The sequence below is a fragment of the Debaryomyces hansenii genome, assembly GCF_000006445.2.
Source record: "Debaryomyces hansenii CBS767 chromosome G complete sequence".
Lineage (NCBI taxonomy): Eukaryota > Fungi > Ascomycota > Pichiomycetes > Serinales > Debaryomycetaceae > Debaryomyces > Debaryomyces hansenii.
In genome coordinates, this window is record NC_006049.2 from 1411680 (window position 1) to 1427012 (window position 15333).

General features: G+C 34.1%; 8 protein-coding genes and 1 non-coding gene across 9 annotated transcripts; 4 read left to right on the forward strand and 5 right to left on the reverse strand. All coding sequences in view use genetic code 12, as the record gives it.

Annotated features, from left to right (window-relative positions):
- Nucleotides 1-56: 56 nt before the first annotated feature.
- On the forward strand, nucleotides 57-2726 carry DEHA2G17292g (DEHA2G17292p; the record flags this gene model as incomplete). Its single annotated transcript, XM_462291.1, has 1 exon — nucleotides 57-2726. One exon carries the CDS (start codon nucleotides 57-59, stop codon nucleotides 2724-2726), a length of 2670 nt encoding a protein of 889 aa, XP_462291.2.
- DEHA2G17314g (DEHA2G17314p) lies at nucleotides 2727-4802 on the reverse strand (the record flags this gene model as incomplete). The annotated part of the gene is made up of 1 exon (XM_462292.1): nucleotides 2727-4802. One exon carries the CDS (start codon nucleotides 4800-4802, stop codon nucleotides 2727-2729), a length of 2076 nt encoding a protein of 691 aa, XP_462292.2.
- Nucleotides 4803-4930: 128 nt separating this feature from the next.
- On the reverse strand, nucleotides 4931-5347 carry DEHA2G17336g (DEHA2G17336p; the record flags this gene model as incomplete). The annotated part of the gene is made up of 1 exon (XM_462293.1): nucleotides 4931-5347. One exon carries the CDS (start codon nucleotides 5345-5347, stop codon nucleotides 4931-4933), a length of 417 nt encoding a protein of 138 aa, XP_462293.2.
- Nucleotides 5348-5687: 340 nt separating this feature from the next.
- Nucleotides 5688-6713, forward strand: DEHA2G17358g (DEHA2G17358p; the record flags this gene model as incomplete). The annotated part of the gene is made up of 1 exon (XM_462294.1): nucleotides 5688-6713. One exon carries the CDS (start codon nucleotides 5688-5690, stop codon nucleotides 6711-6713), a length of 1026 nt encoding a protein of 341 aa, XP_462294.2.
- Nucleotides 6714-6971: 258 nt separating this feature from the next.
- DEHA2G17380g (DEHA2G17380p) lies at nucleotides 6972-8195 on the forward strand (the record flags this gene model as incomplete). Its single annotated transcript, XM_462295.1, has 1 exon — nucleotides 6972-8195. One exon carries the CDS (start codon nucleotides 6972-6974, stop codon nucleotides 8193-8195), a length of 1224 nt encoding a protein of 407 aa, XP_462295.2.
- Nucleotides 8196-8398: 203 nt separating this feature from the next.
- On the reverse strand, nucleotides 8399-10270 carry DEHA2G17402g (DEHA2G17402p; the record flags this gene model as incomplete). Its single annotated transcript, XM_002770612.1, has 1 exon — nucleotides 8399-10270. The coding sequence occupies one exon, from the start codon at nucleotides 10268-10270 to the stop codon at nucleotides 8399-8401; it is 1872 nt and encodes a 623-aa protein (XP_002770658.1).
- Nucleotides 10271-10561: 291 nt separating this feature from the next.
- On the reverse strand, nucleotides 10562-10635 carry DEHA2G17424r. Its single transcript has one exon. It is a non-coding gene; the product is annotated as a tRNA-Val (tRNA).
- A 201-nt stretch (nucleotides 10636-10836) lies between these two features.
- On the forward strand, nucleotides 10837-13452 carry DEHA2G17446g (DEHA2G17446p; the record flags this gene model as incomplete). Its single annotated transcript, XM_462298.1, has 1 exon — nucleotides 10837-13452. The coding sequence occupies one exon, from the start codon at nucleotides 10837-10839 to the stop codon at nucleotides 13450-13452; it is 2616 nt and encodes an 871-aa protein (XP_462298.2).
- A 224-nt stretch (nucleotides 13453-13676) lies between these two features.
- On the reverse strand, nucleotides 13677-15137 carry DEHA2G17468g (DEHA2G17468p; the record flags this gene model as incomplete). The annotated part of the gene is made up of 1 exon (XM_462299.1): nucleotides 13677-15137. One exon carries the CDS (start codon nucleotides 15135-15137, stop codon nucleotides 13677-13679), a length of 1461 nt encoding a protein of 486 aa, XP_462299.2.
- Nucleotides 15138-15333: the final 196 nt, after the last annotated feature.

A 15333-nucleotide genomic window follows, 5' to 3' on the forward strand; every position in this document is an offset into this window, starting at 1 on the left:
AATTATACCAGCGGCTATTCGATCATTTAATTTTATAAACCACGATTTGCGTAAATATGCTGACTATTATATTACCTGATGAATCTGATTATAGCGAATTAACACGAACGTATATGGGGATATTTTATTCACAAAAATTTGATGGTTTCTTAAATACAACCCAAACTGGATACGCACATACCTCAGCAGGTATTGAATTATCATTATTATTGAAAACAGTTTACACTTCGGTCTGTTTCTGTACTGTGCAGCTTACATTTTTCTGCTTTTTCAGATCCATATTTAAGTCTTTGTACCAACCAAGAAGCTATTGTGTTCCCAAAGATGAAAGAATAGAACCTTTACCTAGTGGCTTCTTGGTTTGGGTTTGGCCGACGTTGAGATGCAGCATTAGCTACTACTTATCAATGGGACTTGATGCATATTTCTTTATCAGATACATGAGTATTCTTGTTCTTTTTTTCATGTTTATTGGTTCGTTAAATATGATTATTCTTATTCCCATTAATGTGACTGGAAGCAGCGTTGAATATTCTGCAATGGGTTTGGATAAACTTAGTTTATCCAATATTTCTAGATCCAAGGTCTATCGATTAAATGCTCATTTTATAATGAGTTTAATTACAATTGGCTTTTTTCAATGGTTACTACTTTATGAATTGCAAACTTTCGTAAAAATCAGACAATCTTTTCTACTTACAAAAAGTCACAGAAACTCAGTTCTTTCAAAAACCATATTAATTTCAAATGTACCACCCCATTTGCAAGATTTGGATGTTCTTTGTAATTTGTTTTCGACAGTTCCCGGTGGTATTGAAAATATTTGGTACATGTATGATTATAGAGAAATTTTAGAGCTTGTTGAAGAAGCGAAGGAAGCGTTAAATTTTTTAGAGGAGGCGGAACTATCATGCTTGAAGCACTCTTCTTTGGAATATGGGAAAAAATATAAAAAAATGGATGCCTGTTTTCCCGAACAATTGGAAAGAAAAGGCAATAATCTTGAAAATGAGAGAAACAGTCTAGGACTCAAAGCTAATAATTCATTGAATCCAAAATTTTATCCCCCAATATATTTTAAATCTATTAAAATACCAAAACTTGAGAGATATTTTCGTTTGAGGTTCCCCGGTTTCTTGAGAATTATATTTCTTGGAAAAAGAGTATCTATTATAGATTGGTGTATTAAAACCCTTAACATTAAACAAGAGTTAATAGATAAAAAAAAATTTGCCTTGGCAACCGGTCTGCTAAAAAAACATAATAAGTTATTCGTTGAATTCCAAACGCAAACCGGGGCCTATATAGCTCATCAATGTTTACTTTCTCAAATTCAAGGAAATCTAGATCTGACATTAATTGAAATTCACCCAAAAGACATTCTATGGGATAATATTGCTCGCAATAATACTATTGCTTGCTTAATCGAGAAATATTTTGTGAGTCTTATATTTATTAGTGTTATCCTATTATATGTTATCCCAGTTTCATTTATTGGATTAGTCTCCCAGGTTCCCTTGCTCACGAAGTTGATTCCAAGCTTAAAATGGATTTATAAATTTCCCGAAGAGGCTAGAGATACTATCTCAAGCATTTTACCTTCACTCCTTCTTGCAATATTGACAGATATAGTTCTAATAGTTTTCAGGTTCTTGACTTATTTCAAGGGTATGTTATCTGGAGCTGACTTAGAATTAAATTTGCAACAATGGTATTTCGCCTTTTTATTCGTGCAACAGTTTTTAGTGGTCACTATCCTGTCGAGTATTACTGTTATTTTTAAACAGATTGTTGATCAGCCAACGTCCATCCCAGTTCTTTTGGCAACTAATTTACCAAAAGCAGCAACTTTCTTTTTTCAGTATATTACATTAAAGGCATTCGCCTTTTGTGGCAATAATTTTTTGCGAATTGGACCCTTAATGTTACATTTAACAGTGCATAAGATAAAAGATAAAACTCCCCGACAAAAATTCAATCGTATCACTAACTTATTAAGGATTCGGTGGGGCTCCATATATCCAGTTTATTCAGTATTTGCTTCTATTGGAATATGTTACTGTGTGATTTCCCCGTTAATTGCAATTTTTGTCATTTTTATTCTTTCTTTGCTGTTACTTTATTACAAATACGCATTAAAATATATATATAATCGGACCAATGAATCAGATACCAAAGGAAAGCATTACCCCATAGCACTATTACATTTATATACAGGGATTTATTGTTTGGAATGTTGCTTAATTGGTATTTTCTTTCTACTGAAGAATGAAAACGATTCTTGTCCAATGATTATACAAGGTTGGGTGATGTGTATCATCTTATTGGCAACTATTTTTGGTAATATAACTATATACAATAGATATGTGAAACATTTCTCATATTTGCCTATATTGTCAGACAAAAAATTTCGGGACCCTGCAACCATTGCAAACTTGAAAGATAATTTAAACAATACTCATACACTGCATGAGGAAAAAAAGCTGCCTAATGAAGACTATCTGAACCGCAAGTTATTATTTCTTCACCCCGCCTTCAAGTATGAAAAACCTAAAATTTGGCTACCTGAAGATCCATTTTATTTAGGTGTAGATCTAATAAGAGATATTGAATCAAAGATAGACGGTTTGGAGGGAGGGAGTACAAACGGTGCAAAAATAGAATTCAGTAATAATAACAAGAAAATAACCATGAAAATAACTAATGCACCACCGGACTATAAATAACTATTCCATATCACCATATGTCTCTTCTACCATTGATTTTATTCTTAATCTTTTCAATACTTCTTTCCAGTTACTTAATGCACGTAGTTTATTTTCTCTGTATTTAATTTCGTAGCGTTTTATTTTACCGTAGAGCCAAATTTTCTTTGCCAAAACTGCCTGCAGTTCTAATACCAACACACCTTGTTTAACTGGTATTGCTTGTCCTATTTTTGATGCAAAATTAAATCCAGTGACAACGGAAACATAGTCAACTTTGTCGGTGAAAGGAAATGTCAATTTACCGAACTTATAGTCCAATAAAATATTTTCGATGTCAGATAAAGTAAGCCAGACACATTTATCTGGAACCATAAAAGGCTTGTAAATTTCTATGTTCCCGTACTCATTTCTGGGTACTTGCAAGAAACCTGAGGGCAGCATGGTCACGCTTAACTTGATATAAGGACAGGTTTGGCTAAAAGTGTAAAGTTTTGTATCGTTTAATTCGGGAGTATCATTCAAAATATTGATATTACAAATCCTTTTATTAAGTAAAGTATGTCGTTGTAAAGCCCTTGTAGTCTTTATTGGGCAATCTATTTGGTCATCCCTTATGGATCTCCCCAAGAACTTCCACTGTTGTTCTGATTTACCTACCAAAATGGAATTTTTAAAAAATACTGGCTCCTTCAGAAACTTCTTATCTATCATGACAGTACAAATAGGATTTGTATTAGGCTCAATAAACTCATTATATCTAAGAGTCGATCTCGTAACTAGGTTAGGATTCCTCTTCATTGAAGAGAAGTTGGAAGGTATATTATAGTTCAATAGAGCAGTCTGTCTTAAAGTATCTAGCTCCATATTGTTAGTAATATGGCACGCGTTTCCAGTATTCAAATACCTTAACATAGATTGAAATAACATCGCTTCTCTTCCCAGATCAGTCCTAAGGTCTAACTTTTTGAACCATCTATAGCTTATATCTGACATATATCGAGGACTCACATCCATTATCAGGTTGTCATTATCCATAGCAACAACATAATGCATGGGCATTTGGTTGAACTGGTTTTGTAAAGGAAAGTAAATATCTGTGTAGTAATTAGATAAATTTTCTTTCGAAATAGTGGATCTAGCAAATCTCTTTAAACATACAAATCTTTTGGCTTCTTCAAAAAAGCATATATTTTCTATGACAAATATTTCACTTTCATCAGCGGGATTAACCACTTCCGTCCAAAAATAAGGATATAATAAATCAAAATCCTTATTTCTCTGTAACTTATCATGATCTAGCTTTGGTTGAGTTTTTGTTGGCCTATTGGTGGATAATAGAGGCAATGAGAAAACAAGGCGACTTTGAAAACCTAGTGATCTCAATAAAGCAGTGAATATTTGAGCACCAGTATCCCTATTATGTTTGAATTTTTTAGCCTTTGAAATTAAGTCTTTCAAGTCTATTATGGGCTCAGACGAATCAGGAAAATAGTCCTTCATATTGTCAAAAGCAGACGACTTTCGAGGTAGATACCCTAGGACTCTTAAACCATTTGAATCACATTTATAATTGAGTCTAAACCACTTAATCAAGTACTTAACAATATACATAAAATTAGCATAAACCTCATCTTTCAATGATGCATCTGTTGGTGCTGATTTAAACTTTTTTATTGCTCTCTTATACTTCTTGAACTTCGTGTTAATAAGAGACTCTGGTAACATTTTCTTTAGTTTCTTTAAGAGATCTTTTGAATTGAGCCATTTATTCCGTTGAAACCCATGCATCATATATGATATCATTCCAAGATAATGAATAGTTTTCCTTCTTTTTTTGTTCTCTATAGCAAGCCTTAGTCTATTTCTGTTGTCCTTTTCTTCCTCGTTTACCTTAGGGTCACCTATTGTTATATTAAAGGAATCCAAAACCTCTGGATTATTTAATGGAACATCTTCCCAATCACTAAAATCATTCTCAGAATCGTAGAAGCTCTCATTCTCTTCAATTTTTCTCCGTTTCAAGCAAACTTCATCTTCAGAGTTACTTTTTGAAAGAAATAGTCCTTCATTATTACGTGCTGAAGTATAACCCATAACAAAGAAGAACTCTTCAGGTAGAAGCCAAATCGTTACATACGATACGCTTTTATATATCTTACACGTGATCAAATCAAAAGACCATACTGTTATCAGATGCAAAATGTTTATTATATAAATAGTAACTAAGAATGGATCACCTCACTTATATCCTTCCATTCTTGTATCAATCCCCATTGACTTGTCAGTTCAGGCACGGTATCATGACCATAAACAGTAATTTCCTCAAACTTTGCTACCGGGGTATATGTGTTCACTGTTAAATAATCCTCTGATGTTTCATCTTCTACCCTGGCCAAACTTTCTGATTTATTGATTAAGTAGCCACTGTAGTCATTGGAAATATTCATGTTTTTGCCTACTAATTTGCATCCTCTATAATATGCCACTTCTACCTGCTCGCCAGTTGGTAAAGTATCTTGTTTTTTACTTGGTGTGAAATAATCCTTGGTATTGGCTGCTCCATTATATTGTATATGGCAGGGTACAATATTCCCATACATTATGGGTACATCCTCACTAGTATTTATAACGTCCGACATGATATCAATAAATATGTACTACAAAATGTTCGGTCTTTATTTAATTTTTGAAGTATTTTGTTGATAGTTTGCCCTACCATACACGACTTTTAGACGTGTTTTTGAACCTACCATAACCTACTTACAAAATGATCTACAGCAAAAAGATAGCCTTATTTAAGATATGGGTTCTTCAATATGGAATACACGAACAATCATGAACTAATTAGATCTATAAAGCAGTTGACTCTGGTTTGACCAAAATTAATTTGTCGGCGATGTGCGTAAAAATGAATTTTCAATTTCTAGATAAATTAGAACATTAACAACCTGGAGAAATATAGGATTATAATTTGACAGTATGAGTTCGAATACTTCAAACCCCTTAAAAATAGTCGATGTCACTTCCGTTGATCATGAAACGGCGGAAGAGATGTTAGAAGCTGCAACAAGTCAAGGATTTTTATTTATCGAAGGTCATGATTTCACACAAGAAGAAGTGGATATGCTATTCGAAGTATCAAAACAATTTTTTGCGCTTCCTGACCCTTATAAGGAAAAATACTTAATAGATAGTAGTAATCATGGGTATACTAACTACGGAGGAGAAAATTTAGATCCTTCAAGTCAAAAAAAGGGTGATCCAAAAGAAGCACTTAACTTTTGCTGTTTGAACTTCTTGAGTGGACTTTCTTCGCGTGCTATTCCAGATTGGTTCAATGAAGATCCAGCTCGTCTGGAATTGGTCCAGTCAACTATTAAGAAGCTATACGGGTTATCAATTAAGATTCTTAACCTTTTGGCACTTGGATTGAAGATTGAAGACACGGATGAATGTAAGGGAATTGACTGGTTTAATTCAAAGTACTTAGCGAGTAAGGAGTCAGGCTCTACATTTAGATTTTTACATTACCCAGGACAGAAAAGCCTTAATCCTGAGTCAGTTATTAGAGCTGGTGCTCACACTGACTACGGTTCTATGACATTGTTATTTCAACAAGAAAATCAAGAAGGTTTAGAAATATACTCCCCTGTATCAAAAAAATGGGAGGCAGTACCATTTGTACCTACTAACTCCCAGAAATTCCCAACTTCAGCACCTCCAATTGTAGTGAATATTGCTGATCAATTGAGTTACTGGACTGCAGGCTTACTCAAATCTACAATCCATAGAGTCAGATTCCCAGCTAAGTTTCAAGAAACAGACCAGGATCGTTACTCAATTGTATTTTTCAGTCATCCAAATGATGAGTCTCTTTTAGAGCCGGTGCCTAGTGAACTTGTTAGATCCAGAAAGGGTAGAGGAGCTAACAAAGACACAACTTTGTTAACTGCAAAAGAGCATTTGGATAAGAGATTAGCAGCTACTTATGGCTGGACATATTAGGATGTAATTAGGATGCAATATTCTAATGCTCAAAGCTGATCTGAAGTAGACGTATATTTAATTCGATAGCACAATCTTTCATTATGACGAATTTTCTCTAAGCCTCAAAATTTCTAGATTGCGATAGTTGCGAATTGATGCGAAATCTTCTTATCAGTAGATTTCATGCTGAAGATAAGATATACAAATAATTAGCATTTCTTAGATCCATATATATTATATATTATATATTATTTATTAAATTATTATACAAATAGGATGATAAATAAAGAACCCAATTCACCCTCGGTGTCACTTTTCATTAGATCGCCGCTCCTAATTAGTAACCTTCTGCATCTTGAAGAACAAAATTTTTCACAGAATTGCATAAATTCAATTGAAATACCCTCTAAAACTCAAGCAAGAAACTTTAGATGGGGGTTGTTCTTTATTATTGTTTCAATTGTGACAGGAGTTATTGGCATTGAGTTGGTAAATATTGTTTTGAAGGGAGACAATTATACTAAGCCATGGATGTTTGCATTTATTACTGGATCGTGCTTTAGTTCATTGTTGTTTCCCGATGTTTTTCATACTTTTATGAGTAAAAAATATGATGATCTGCCGTCACCAAAACTTTCAATATTGTTATCTAATTCTGATCTGCTGTTTGACTACAAATCATTGGATGAATTGGTCAATGAAGATCAGCTTTCAGATATCCCTATCGAAATGACAAAGAAAGAAATTACGTTATTGTCACTTCAGATAGCAATAATATACTATCTATATAATGTTTTTGTCATGGAATGTTTGAAGTTTACGTCAGCTTCAAATCAAGCCATATTAGGGACCACTACATCTTCTTTCACATTGATTATAGGAACCTTTCTTAAGATTGATCATTTCACTTTCAAAAAAGGGCTCTGTATAATTTTTAGTACTATAGGTATTCTTTTGATCAATTTTAGTGAATCAGATGAAAAAGGCAATATCGAATCTCCAATATTTAAACCAAAGAACCCAATATTAGGTAATGCCCTAGCTATTTGCGGAGCACTAATGTATGCTCTATATCTTATTATGATGAAAGTAAAATATAGTATAGCCAACAAGACTACTAACAAGAGAAGGCTTTTTGGTTTTGTTGGTTTATTCACTTTCATAATAGGAATTCCCATATTGTTTCTAATTGACTATTTTGAAGTCGAAAAATTTGAATTTCCACCTCCCAACAAACAAATAATCATTCTGATTATAATAAATGGCTTATTCTCAGTGATATCTGATTATACTGCTATTTTAGCCATGTTGCTAACTAGTCCTTTTTTTACATCGTTGGCATTTACAACCTCAATTCCTATTACTATTATGTGTGATTATGCTATTTCGAGATTATATGGAACAACCCCTAGTTCAGGTTCTACTCTGGTTTATTTTCTAGGTGTCATAAGTGTGCTAATATCACTCATCCTAATAAATATCAGAATTACAAGAAAATAAACCATTAAAAGAAAATTTACTATTTTACATCACATAAATAATACGATGAATATAAATTCTAACGGACCCGCAGAATGTACTTTTAGATCTTAGATCCTACGATTTGCTTATCATCTTAATGCCGAGTCTCATAAAACCAAATACGATTTTATTTTGTCTTACTCTATTTTATAGTACAAATCTATAGAACTATGCAAGCATTATCATCCTCTATTTATGCTTGAATGTAAAACATGTTCTCTCATGAACAACGAGCAAGCGACACCTAAAACTATTGTAGCTAAACTAAAGACAAACGCTCCCTTACAAGCCAACCCATATGATTCTTTAAGAGCGCCTTGCACAATCGTTGGAGCTTCTTTAATATAGTTGGTACTTTCCAATGCTTTGGCAATGATCTTGTCAGCTTTATGGATATTAGGAATTATATCGTGAACCTTAGTAGTTAATTGGCCCTTTAAAATATTCTGGAAAATAGCAGATGCCATTGAAACACCTAAAGTTGAACCCGTAGATCTGAAAGTATATTGAATTGAGGTCGTACATGCTTGGAATTTTGTTGGAACAGCTGCAATCAACGACAATAAAGTAACGGTTAACATCGCCGCATAACCAAATCCAGATGGTAACAAAAAGGTAAATTGACGGAATTCGGAAACATTCGGGTTAATAAAGATAATATTAGCAAAACCAAAAATCGAAAGAATGCCCATTAATATAGCTAATTTATAATAACGGCCTGTGCGTTTCATATATATACCAGCACTAATCGAGCCAATGGAAACTCCGAAGAAATTAGGGATCAACCGTAAACCATTTTGGGTAGCAGAAAACCCCATGACGGAGGTGAAATACACTGGTAAATAATACAAATTCAGAAAAATAGCCATAGTGTAGAACCAATTTGTTAAAGATGACGATAAAATTGTTCTTTCAGTTATCAACTCAATTGGTAATATAGGTTCCGCAGAAATATAAGCCTCGGTATAAAGGAAAAATCCTAACAAGAGCAATGATACAATTATCAAACCAATGAACGTGCAAGAATTGTAAGCAATCTCCCTACCACCTAACGAAGCGGCAATCATAATGCCCATAAGCGAAGTAATCAAAAAGAAAGAACCCAAAAAGTCAATACGCTTTAATTTAGATTTAATGTCTACTCCAGGAGTGCCTAATCCAGGAGAACCCTTTGGCAAATTCAAGTTCCACCAAATAACAATCCCTACTAATGCACCTAAGGGAACTTGTAAAATAAATACATATTTCCAACCCAAAGTATCTGCAACAATACCACCTAATATTCCTCCCGATGCAGCCCCAAGACTGAAAAAAACATTAGCCAAGCCTTGATATAACCCCCTATCTCTCAATGGAATCAAATCCGACATCGTTATAGTCCCTAAAGTGGTTAATCCAGAACCACCAATCCCAGTGATAAACCTTCCTGCAACTAGCCACATTAACGAATCCGTAACACAAACCATACATCCAATCAGAAAAAACATGCTACAAAGTACCAATAAAATCTTTCTACCAAATATATCAGATAATTTTCCAAAGAGAGGTTGGAATGCAGAACATGATAAGAGGTATGCCGTTGCAATCCATGAAATATTGGACACCGCATTTAAATCCGAAGCGATCACTGTCAATAAGGTTGTAACCACAGTTGTGTCCAATGCTGCCAAAAATGATGCCATAAACAACCCAGATACAATAGTATACAATTGTGCTTTAGGCAATGCATATTCGCTTTCATCATAATTTTCGTCCAAATTTGAAGCTCCATTTATTGAATTATAACTGGCATCCTTAGATTTATTTATTAATCCATCAGTTTCTCCGGCAATGTCTCCAACAATAATTCCTGCTTCTCCTGCCGACTGGTCTTTAATAATATTAGGATTTAGTGTTTGGTCTTCTACTCTCGCCATTCTGCTAATTCTTATCTGCAATATCGTAAGACTCAAAAAATCTCGTATAGATGCGAAATTTTCTGTATTTATAGTCGACGGTTTTTTTTCCCGGTTTCTCCAAATGTGTCTTCCCCCGAACTTATCGGAAAGATTCATTTGTTGATAAAGATGTAAATATGACGTATTTTATATACTTCAAGCTGTATATCGTTATAAGGTAACATTGTTGCATTAAGCTATCCCCACAAACTTTTGCAATCAATTTCTTATAAACGATAGTCACTTCCCGACATTCGTACGACCGTAGAAACATTTTCTATTGCTTGATTGTTTAATTATATCAAGCTAACAGACAAAAATCTATAAACACTACGTATTTGTATCATGATTATATGCATTGGAATTAACAGATAGAAAAACTCGATTGATATGGTTAAAAAAAAAGAATGATTTTGCCCAGGATCGAACTGGGGACGTTCTGCGTGTTAAGCAGATGCCATAACCAACTAGACCACAAAACCTTTCTTATGAGGTAAGTTTTTCCACAAAATTACTATTACATGTGTCATAAATTTCATATACTGTATATAATTGCAATTATTCGTTACTACAAGTGGAGATTCAATATCATATGTCAAGGTTGATGAACAAACGGATATAAAGCGGTGAAAAGTCAATAAATTTGAGGTATAAAAAAGATACGCTACGTACATCAATCCGGTATGGAAACGTTAGAAGTTCATTCTAAAGATTTTTTAGTTAAATGGGTGTATGCTCCCGATAATAGTATTATTGACTGGCAGGTCAAACCATTGAAGAAGTCGATTAATTTTGCGATTTACCGTAAAAATGAATTGTCGGAAGGTACGAAGGAAGGATCTGAAAATCCAATTCCTCGGTCAACATCATCTTTTACTAAGGATGATGTTTTGAATGGGAGTGTGGATAGTTTAGGAAGTAACATTTCGTCGGTCAACTTGGCCAATTCCAATGTGTACAAGACACGGTCACGGTCAAATACATTTACTAATAATTTGAATCACTCTGACTTGACTTTGGTGAAAGACTATAAGAAATTGATTTCTGATGAGTTGGTTCATGGGAAGTACGAAATCGAGAAGGGGGGTGTTTTTGCATTTATATTTGATAACTCGTTTTCCAAGACTATTCTGAAGAAGATCTTATTCACTTCGAAAATCTTGTTTGCTAGTCCTGACAAAAATAGTATTTATAGACGCAAGCTGACTATTCAAAGGAAATCCAGTACTGAGTTGAGACTTCGCAATGGTGAGAGTGCTGGAGGCCAAGACTTGCAAGTCCCAACACCCAATAGCTCCAAGGCCAACAACGAAGAATTATTACAGTCTGTGCTATTGAAAAAGAGAAGAAAGAAGCTTCAAGGGTTTGTGAAGAGGTTTTTCATACTTAATTTTCATCATGGCACATTATCGTACTTCAGAGTGAACGATAACAAATTGAGGGGACAAATGCCAATAAAGCAGTCTATAGTTAGCGCAAACGCAAAAAAGAGAGAAATTATCATTGATTCAGGAATGGAAGCTTGGTGTTTAAAAACTGTCAATGCGCAAGACTTTAATTTGTGGGTCGAAGCTTTCAATGAAGTTAAGAAATCACAGTATGCTTGCGAAAGGGATGTTCAAGAAAAGACTCCCGTTAAGTCTGACAGTGCTTCTGTGATACGTGATTTAGAAACGATTTCTCAGAAGCTAAACACCTTAAAATTTAAGAATGATGCGTCATCAGAATCATTGATTTTGAATATCCTGGGAATTTCAGACGACGTAGAACATGTACTTGATAAATTGAAGTCTGCTATATCAACTAATGGAGTCGCAAGAGGATCTGCGGGTGATGTACATTCAGTCTTTTCTTCTAATGAATTTTACGATGCCAAAGAGTACATCGATGCAATGAATTCTGGTGTAGTGTTATTGGATAAGCCAAATACAAAGCAATCACTTAACACATACTCAGATGAAAGTGCTGATGAGTATGAAGATCAAGAATCACTTTCTTCGTCTTCCTCTTCCTCTGGGTCAAATGATGATGATGATGATGATTATCTTGAAACAACCGTTATTAACAACTCAATAGCAGAGCCTACTTCGAATGACAATGATGATAATTTGTATCCTTTACCGCATGATCCAGTTGAACGCGATTATGATATCCCTGTTTGCGAGCACCATCCACCTAGTATATTAGGATTTGTAAGAAAGAATGTTGGGAAAGATTTGTCCACACTTCGTATGCCTGTTGACATCAATGAGCCAATTTCTATTTTACAGAAGTATGCGGAAATATTTGAATATAGTGAATTGATTGATAATGCGTTGCAGGTAACTCGTGAAGATGATACTGGTGAAAGGATACTAAGGATCGCAGCTTTTGCAGTAAGTTTTCTTTCTCCCATGAGGGTTAAGGAAAGAAATGCACGTAAGCCATTCAATCCATTATTAGGGGAAACATATGAATTGGTCCGCGAAGACCATGGCATACGATTGATAAGTGAAAAAGTTAGCCATAGGCCGCCAGTTTTTGCAATGTTTGCTGAATCAAAAGATTGGACCTTCTCATTTAGTCCTGCTCCAAATCAAAAGTTCTGGGGTAAAAACTTTGAAGTTTTTACAAATGGTATATGCAAATTAACGATCAGATCTACTGGTGAATTATTCACATGGAACCAACCAATAACTTTATTGAAAAATATTATCGCCGGTGAAAAATATTCAGAGCCGTCTTCAGAAATTATTGTAAAATCTTCAACCGGATTCAAAGCAATTGTTGAATTTGCTAAAAGTGGTATGTTTAGTGGAAGATCCGAAGACTTAACTATTAAATCAATTGGTCCAAATAAAAAAAATTTGCCATATTCAGTTACCGGTAAATGGACTGAATCATTGACTTTGAAAACCAATACTACAGAAAAATTAATTTGGACCGTTGGAGAATTGTTACCCAACTACACCAAGAAATATGGTTTTACTAAATATGCTGGTTCGTTGAATAAAATCACAGATATTGAACGTGGTAACTTGCCACCAACAGATACAAGATTGAGACCAGATATCTTGGTATATAGAAGTGGTGATGTACCTAAGGCTGAGGTGCTTAAGGTTAGTATTGAAGACATGCAAAGAGAAAAGAGAAAGGAATTAGATATTAGTGGGGGAATTTATAAGCCCAAATTTTTCACGCAGGTTGGTGGTGATGAAAAGTCTCCAGACACTGGTGAATGGGTTTATATCACCGGTGAAAAAAGTTATTGGAATAGAAGAGAAAATAACGACTGGGAAGACTTACCTAGTTTATGGTGATGAATCTTGTTCGTTTACTGAAGTCCTTTTTGCATATTTAAATTTATATATATTTTTTAGTATTTGTTTTGTAGTGTTGAAGTAATATATGATATTTATCAATAAGTTTTGAATAAAGATGCACGAATTACAGAATTTTTAAAAATGTGCGAAATAATTGTGAATAAGTTTAGAATTTCATACAAGCCAATAATACATACCAAATTAAATAACTAACGGTTAAACTATAGTTTGAGGTTTAGCCTTTCTTCAGAATTATTTCTTGATGGCATATCAAAGAGATCTAAGCTTTCCGGGTCCATGCTTGAATTCAAAGTTGAACTATTCATATTTCTCGAATTTCTTGTGAATAGTAAAAATTGCAACTGCTTCCGTAAACTATTAATCAAAACCCTTTGCAAATTTAAATCATCTTTCATCATAAAATTATCATTAACCAATCCATTGATTATTGATTTTCTATCAGTTAAAGAGGAATTCTCTCTATCTATAAACGGGATTATTTTTTCTTCCATTTCGAATTTTAACCTATCAATCTCATAATTTAAATAGATCAATTTATCTTGATCTTCCAAAGACGTAATCGAGGAATTATATTTGTTTATTTCTTCAATCGGTTCATTGTAGCCTAAATTTGTTATCTTACCTTGAATTATCAGACTTAAAATCTTATTGATTTGCTTCTGTAAAAAATTGTTCTCTGTTGATACAGAATCTATCTTGTCATTAAGCCTATTAATATATGGCAATAACTGGTTTAATTGACAATTGTTTTTTTGTAAATGAATTTCCAACGCAGGTTCATTATTTCCTATCCAGCTACAACCAATTTCGCGAGCTGGACACTTGAAATGCCGAATCTTGGAACAATTCTCTTTATGTTTATTTAAATGTTTAAGCGGTATCATATCGTTTAAACACAAGTCGCATGTCTGATAATTGTATATACATTCATCTGACAAATGCAGCTCCTCAGATATCCTTGTAAGATCTGTATTACAATATTCGCATGGGAATATTTCATGAATGCATTTAGTTTCATTGTCAGAAAGAAATCTTCGTTCTACTGTCATGGTGCAAACTTCGTCACTATCGTAATCATCATCAACATTATCGTTGTCTTCTTCATTGCTCTTCCTTATAAATCTTTTCCCATTACACTGAACACCTGTATAACCACAGTCCGATATTACATGATGTTCTAACTCCCAGCGACATCCAGTCCATTTGCAGCCTCTTTCATGATTCAAACAGTACACTTGAAGGTCATCAATTAAATTGGTAACAAGCAAAGGCGTGGGGAATAAGTCGTTCACATTGGATGCATCCAAAGGTGTTCTATCCAATGGACATGACCCTTTCAAGTCATCGTTAATATTCCCATTGAAAGCTTTAAAGCATTCATAAATGCAGCTTTTACAAAACGTATGCCCGCATATCGTTGTTAGTGGCTCTAAAAAAGGCTGCTGACAGACTGGACAATTCAAATGTTCCGTAGATGTCTTATATTTAATGTTTCTTAAATCTGGTTTAGCGTTATGATTAATCGAATTGAATGAAGTTGCGTAGTCTGTAATTTTAATTTCATCATCATAGCGACAATAAATGCTTTCTGTGTTAGTTAATGAAACGTTCTCTAGCATTTCATCAATACCATTTATCAGATCTTTAACATCGTCTGACATTATACAATCTCCATCAGCTAAGTCATAAGTTTCCTGACAAGATGAATGTTGATCATTCTACTCTATCATACGCTAAAATTTGGAGTCCTGACCTCGGTATATCGGTTGTCGCACGGAAGCCTTAGGGTTTCTTGTGATGATTAGGTATAATGTATTCTAAAAAATTGCTAACAGAAACCTAGAAGAATATTGTTCA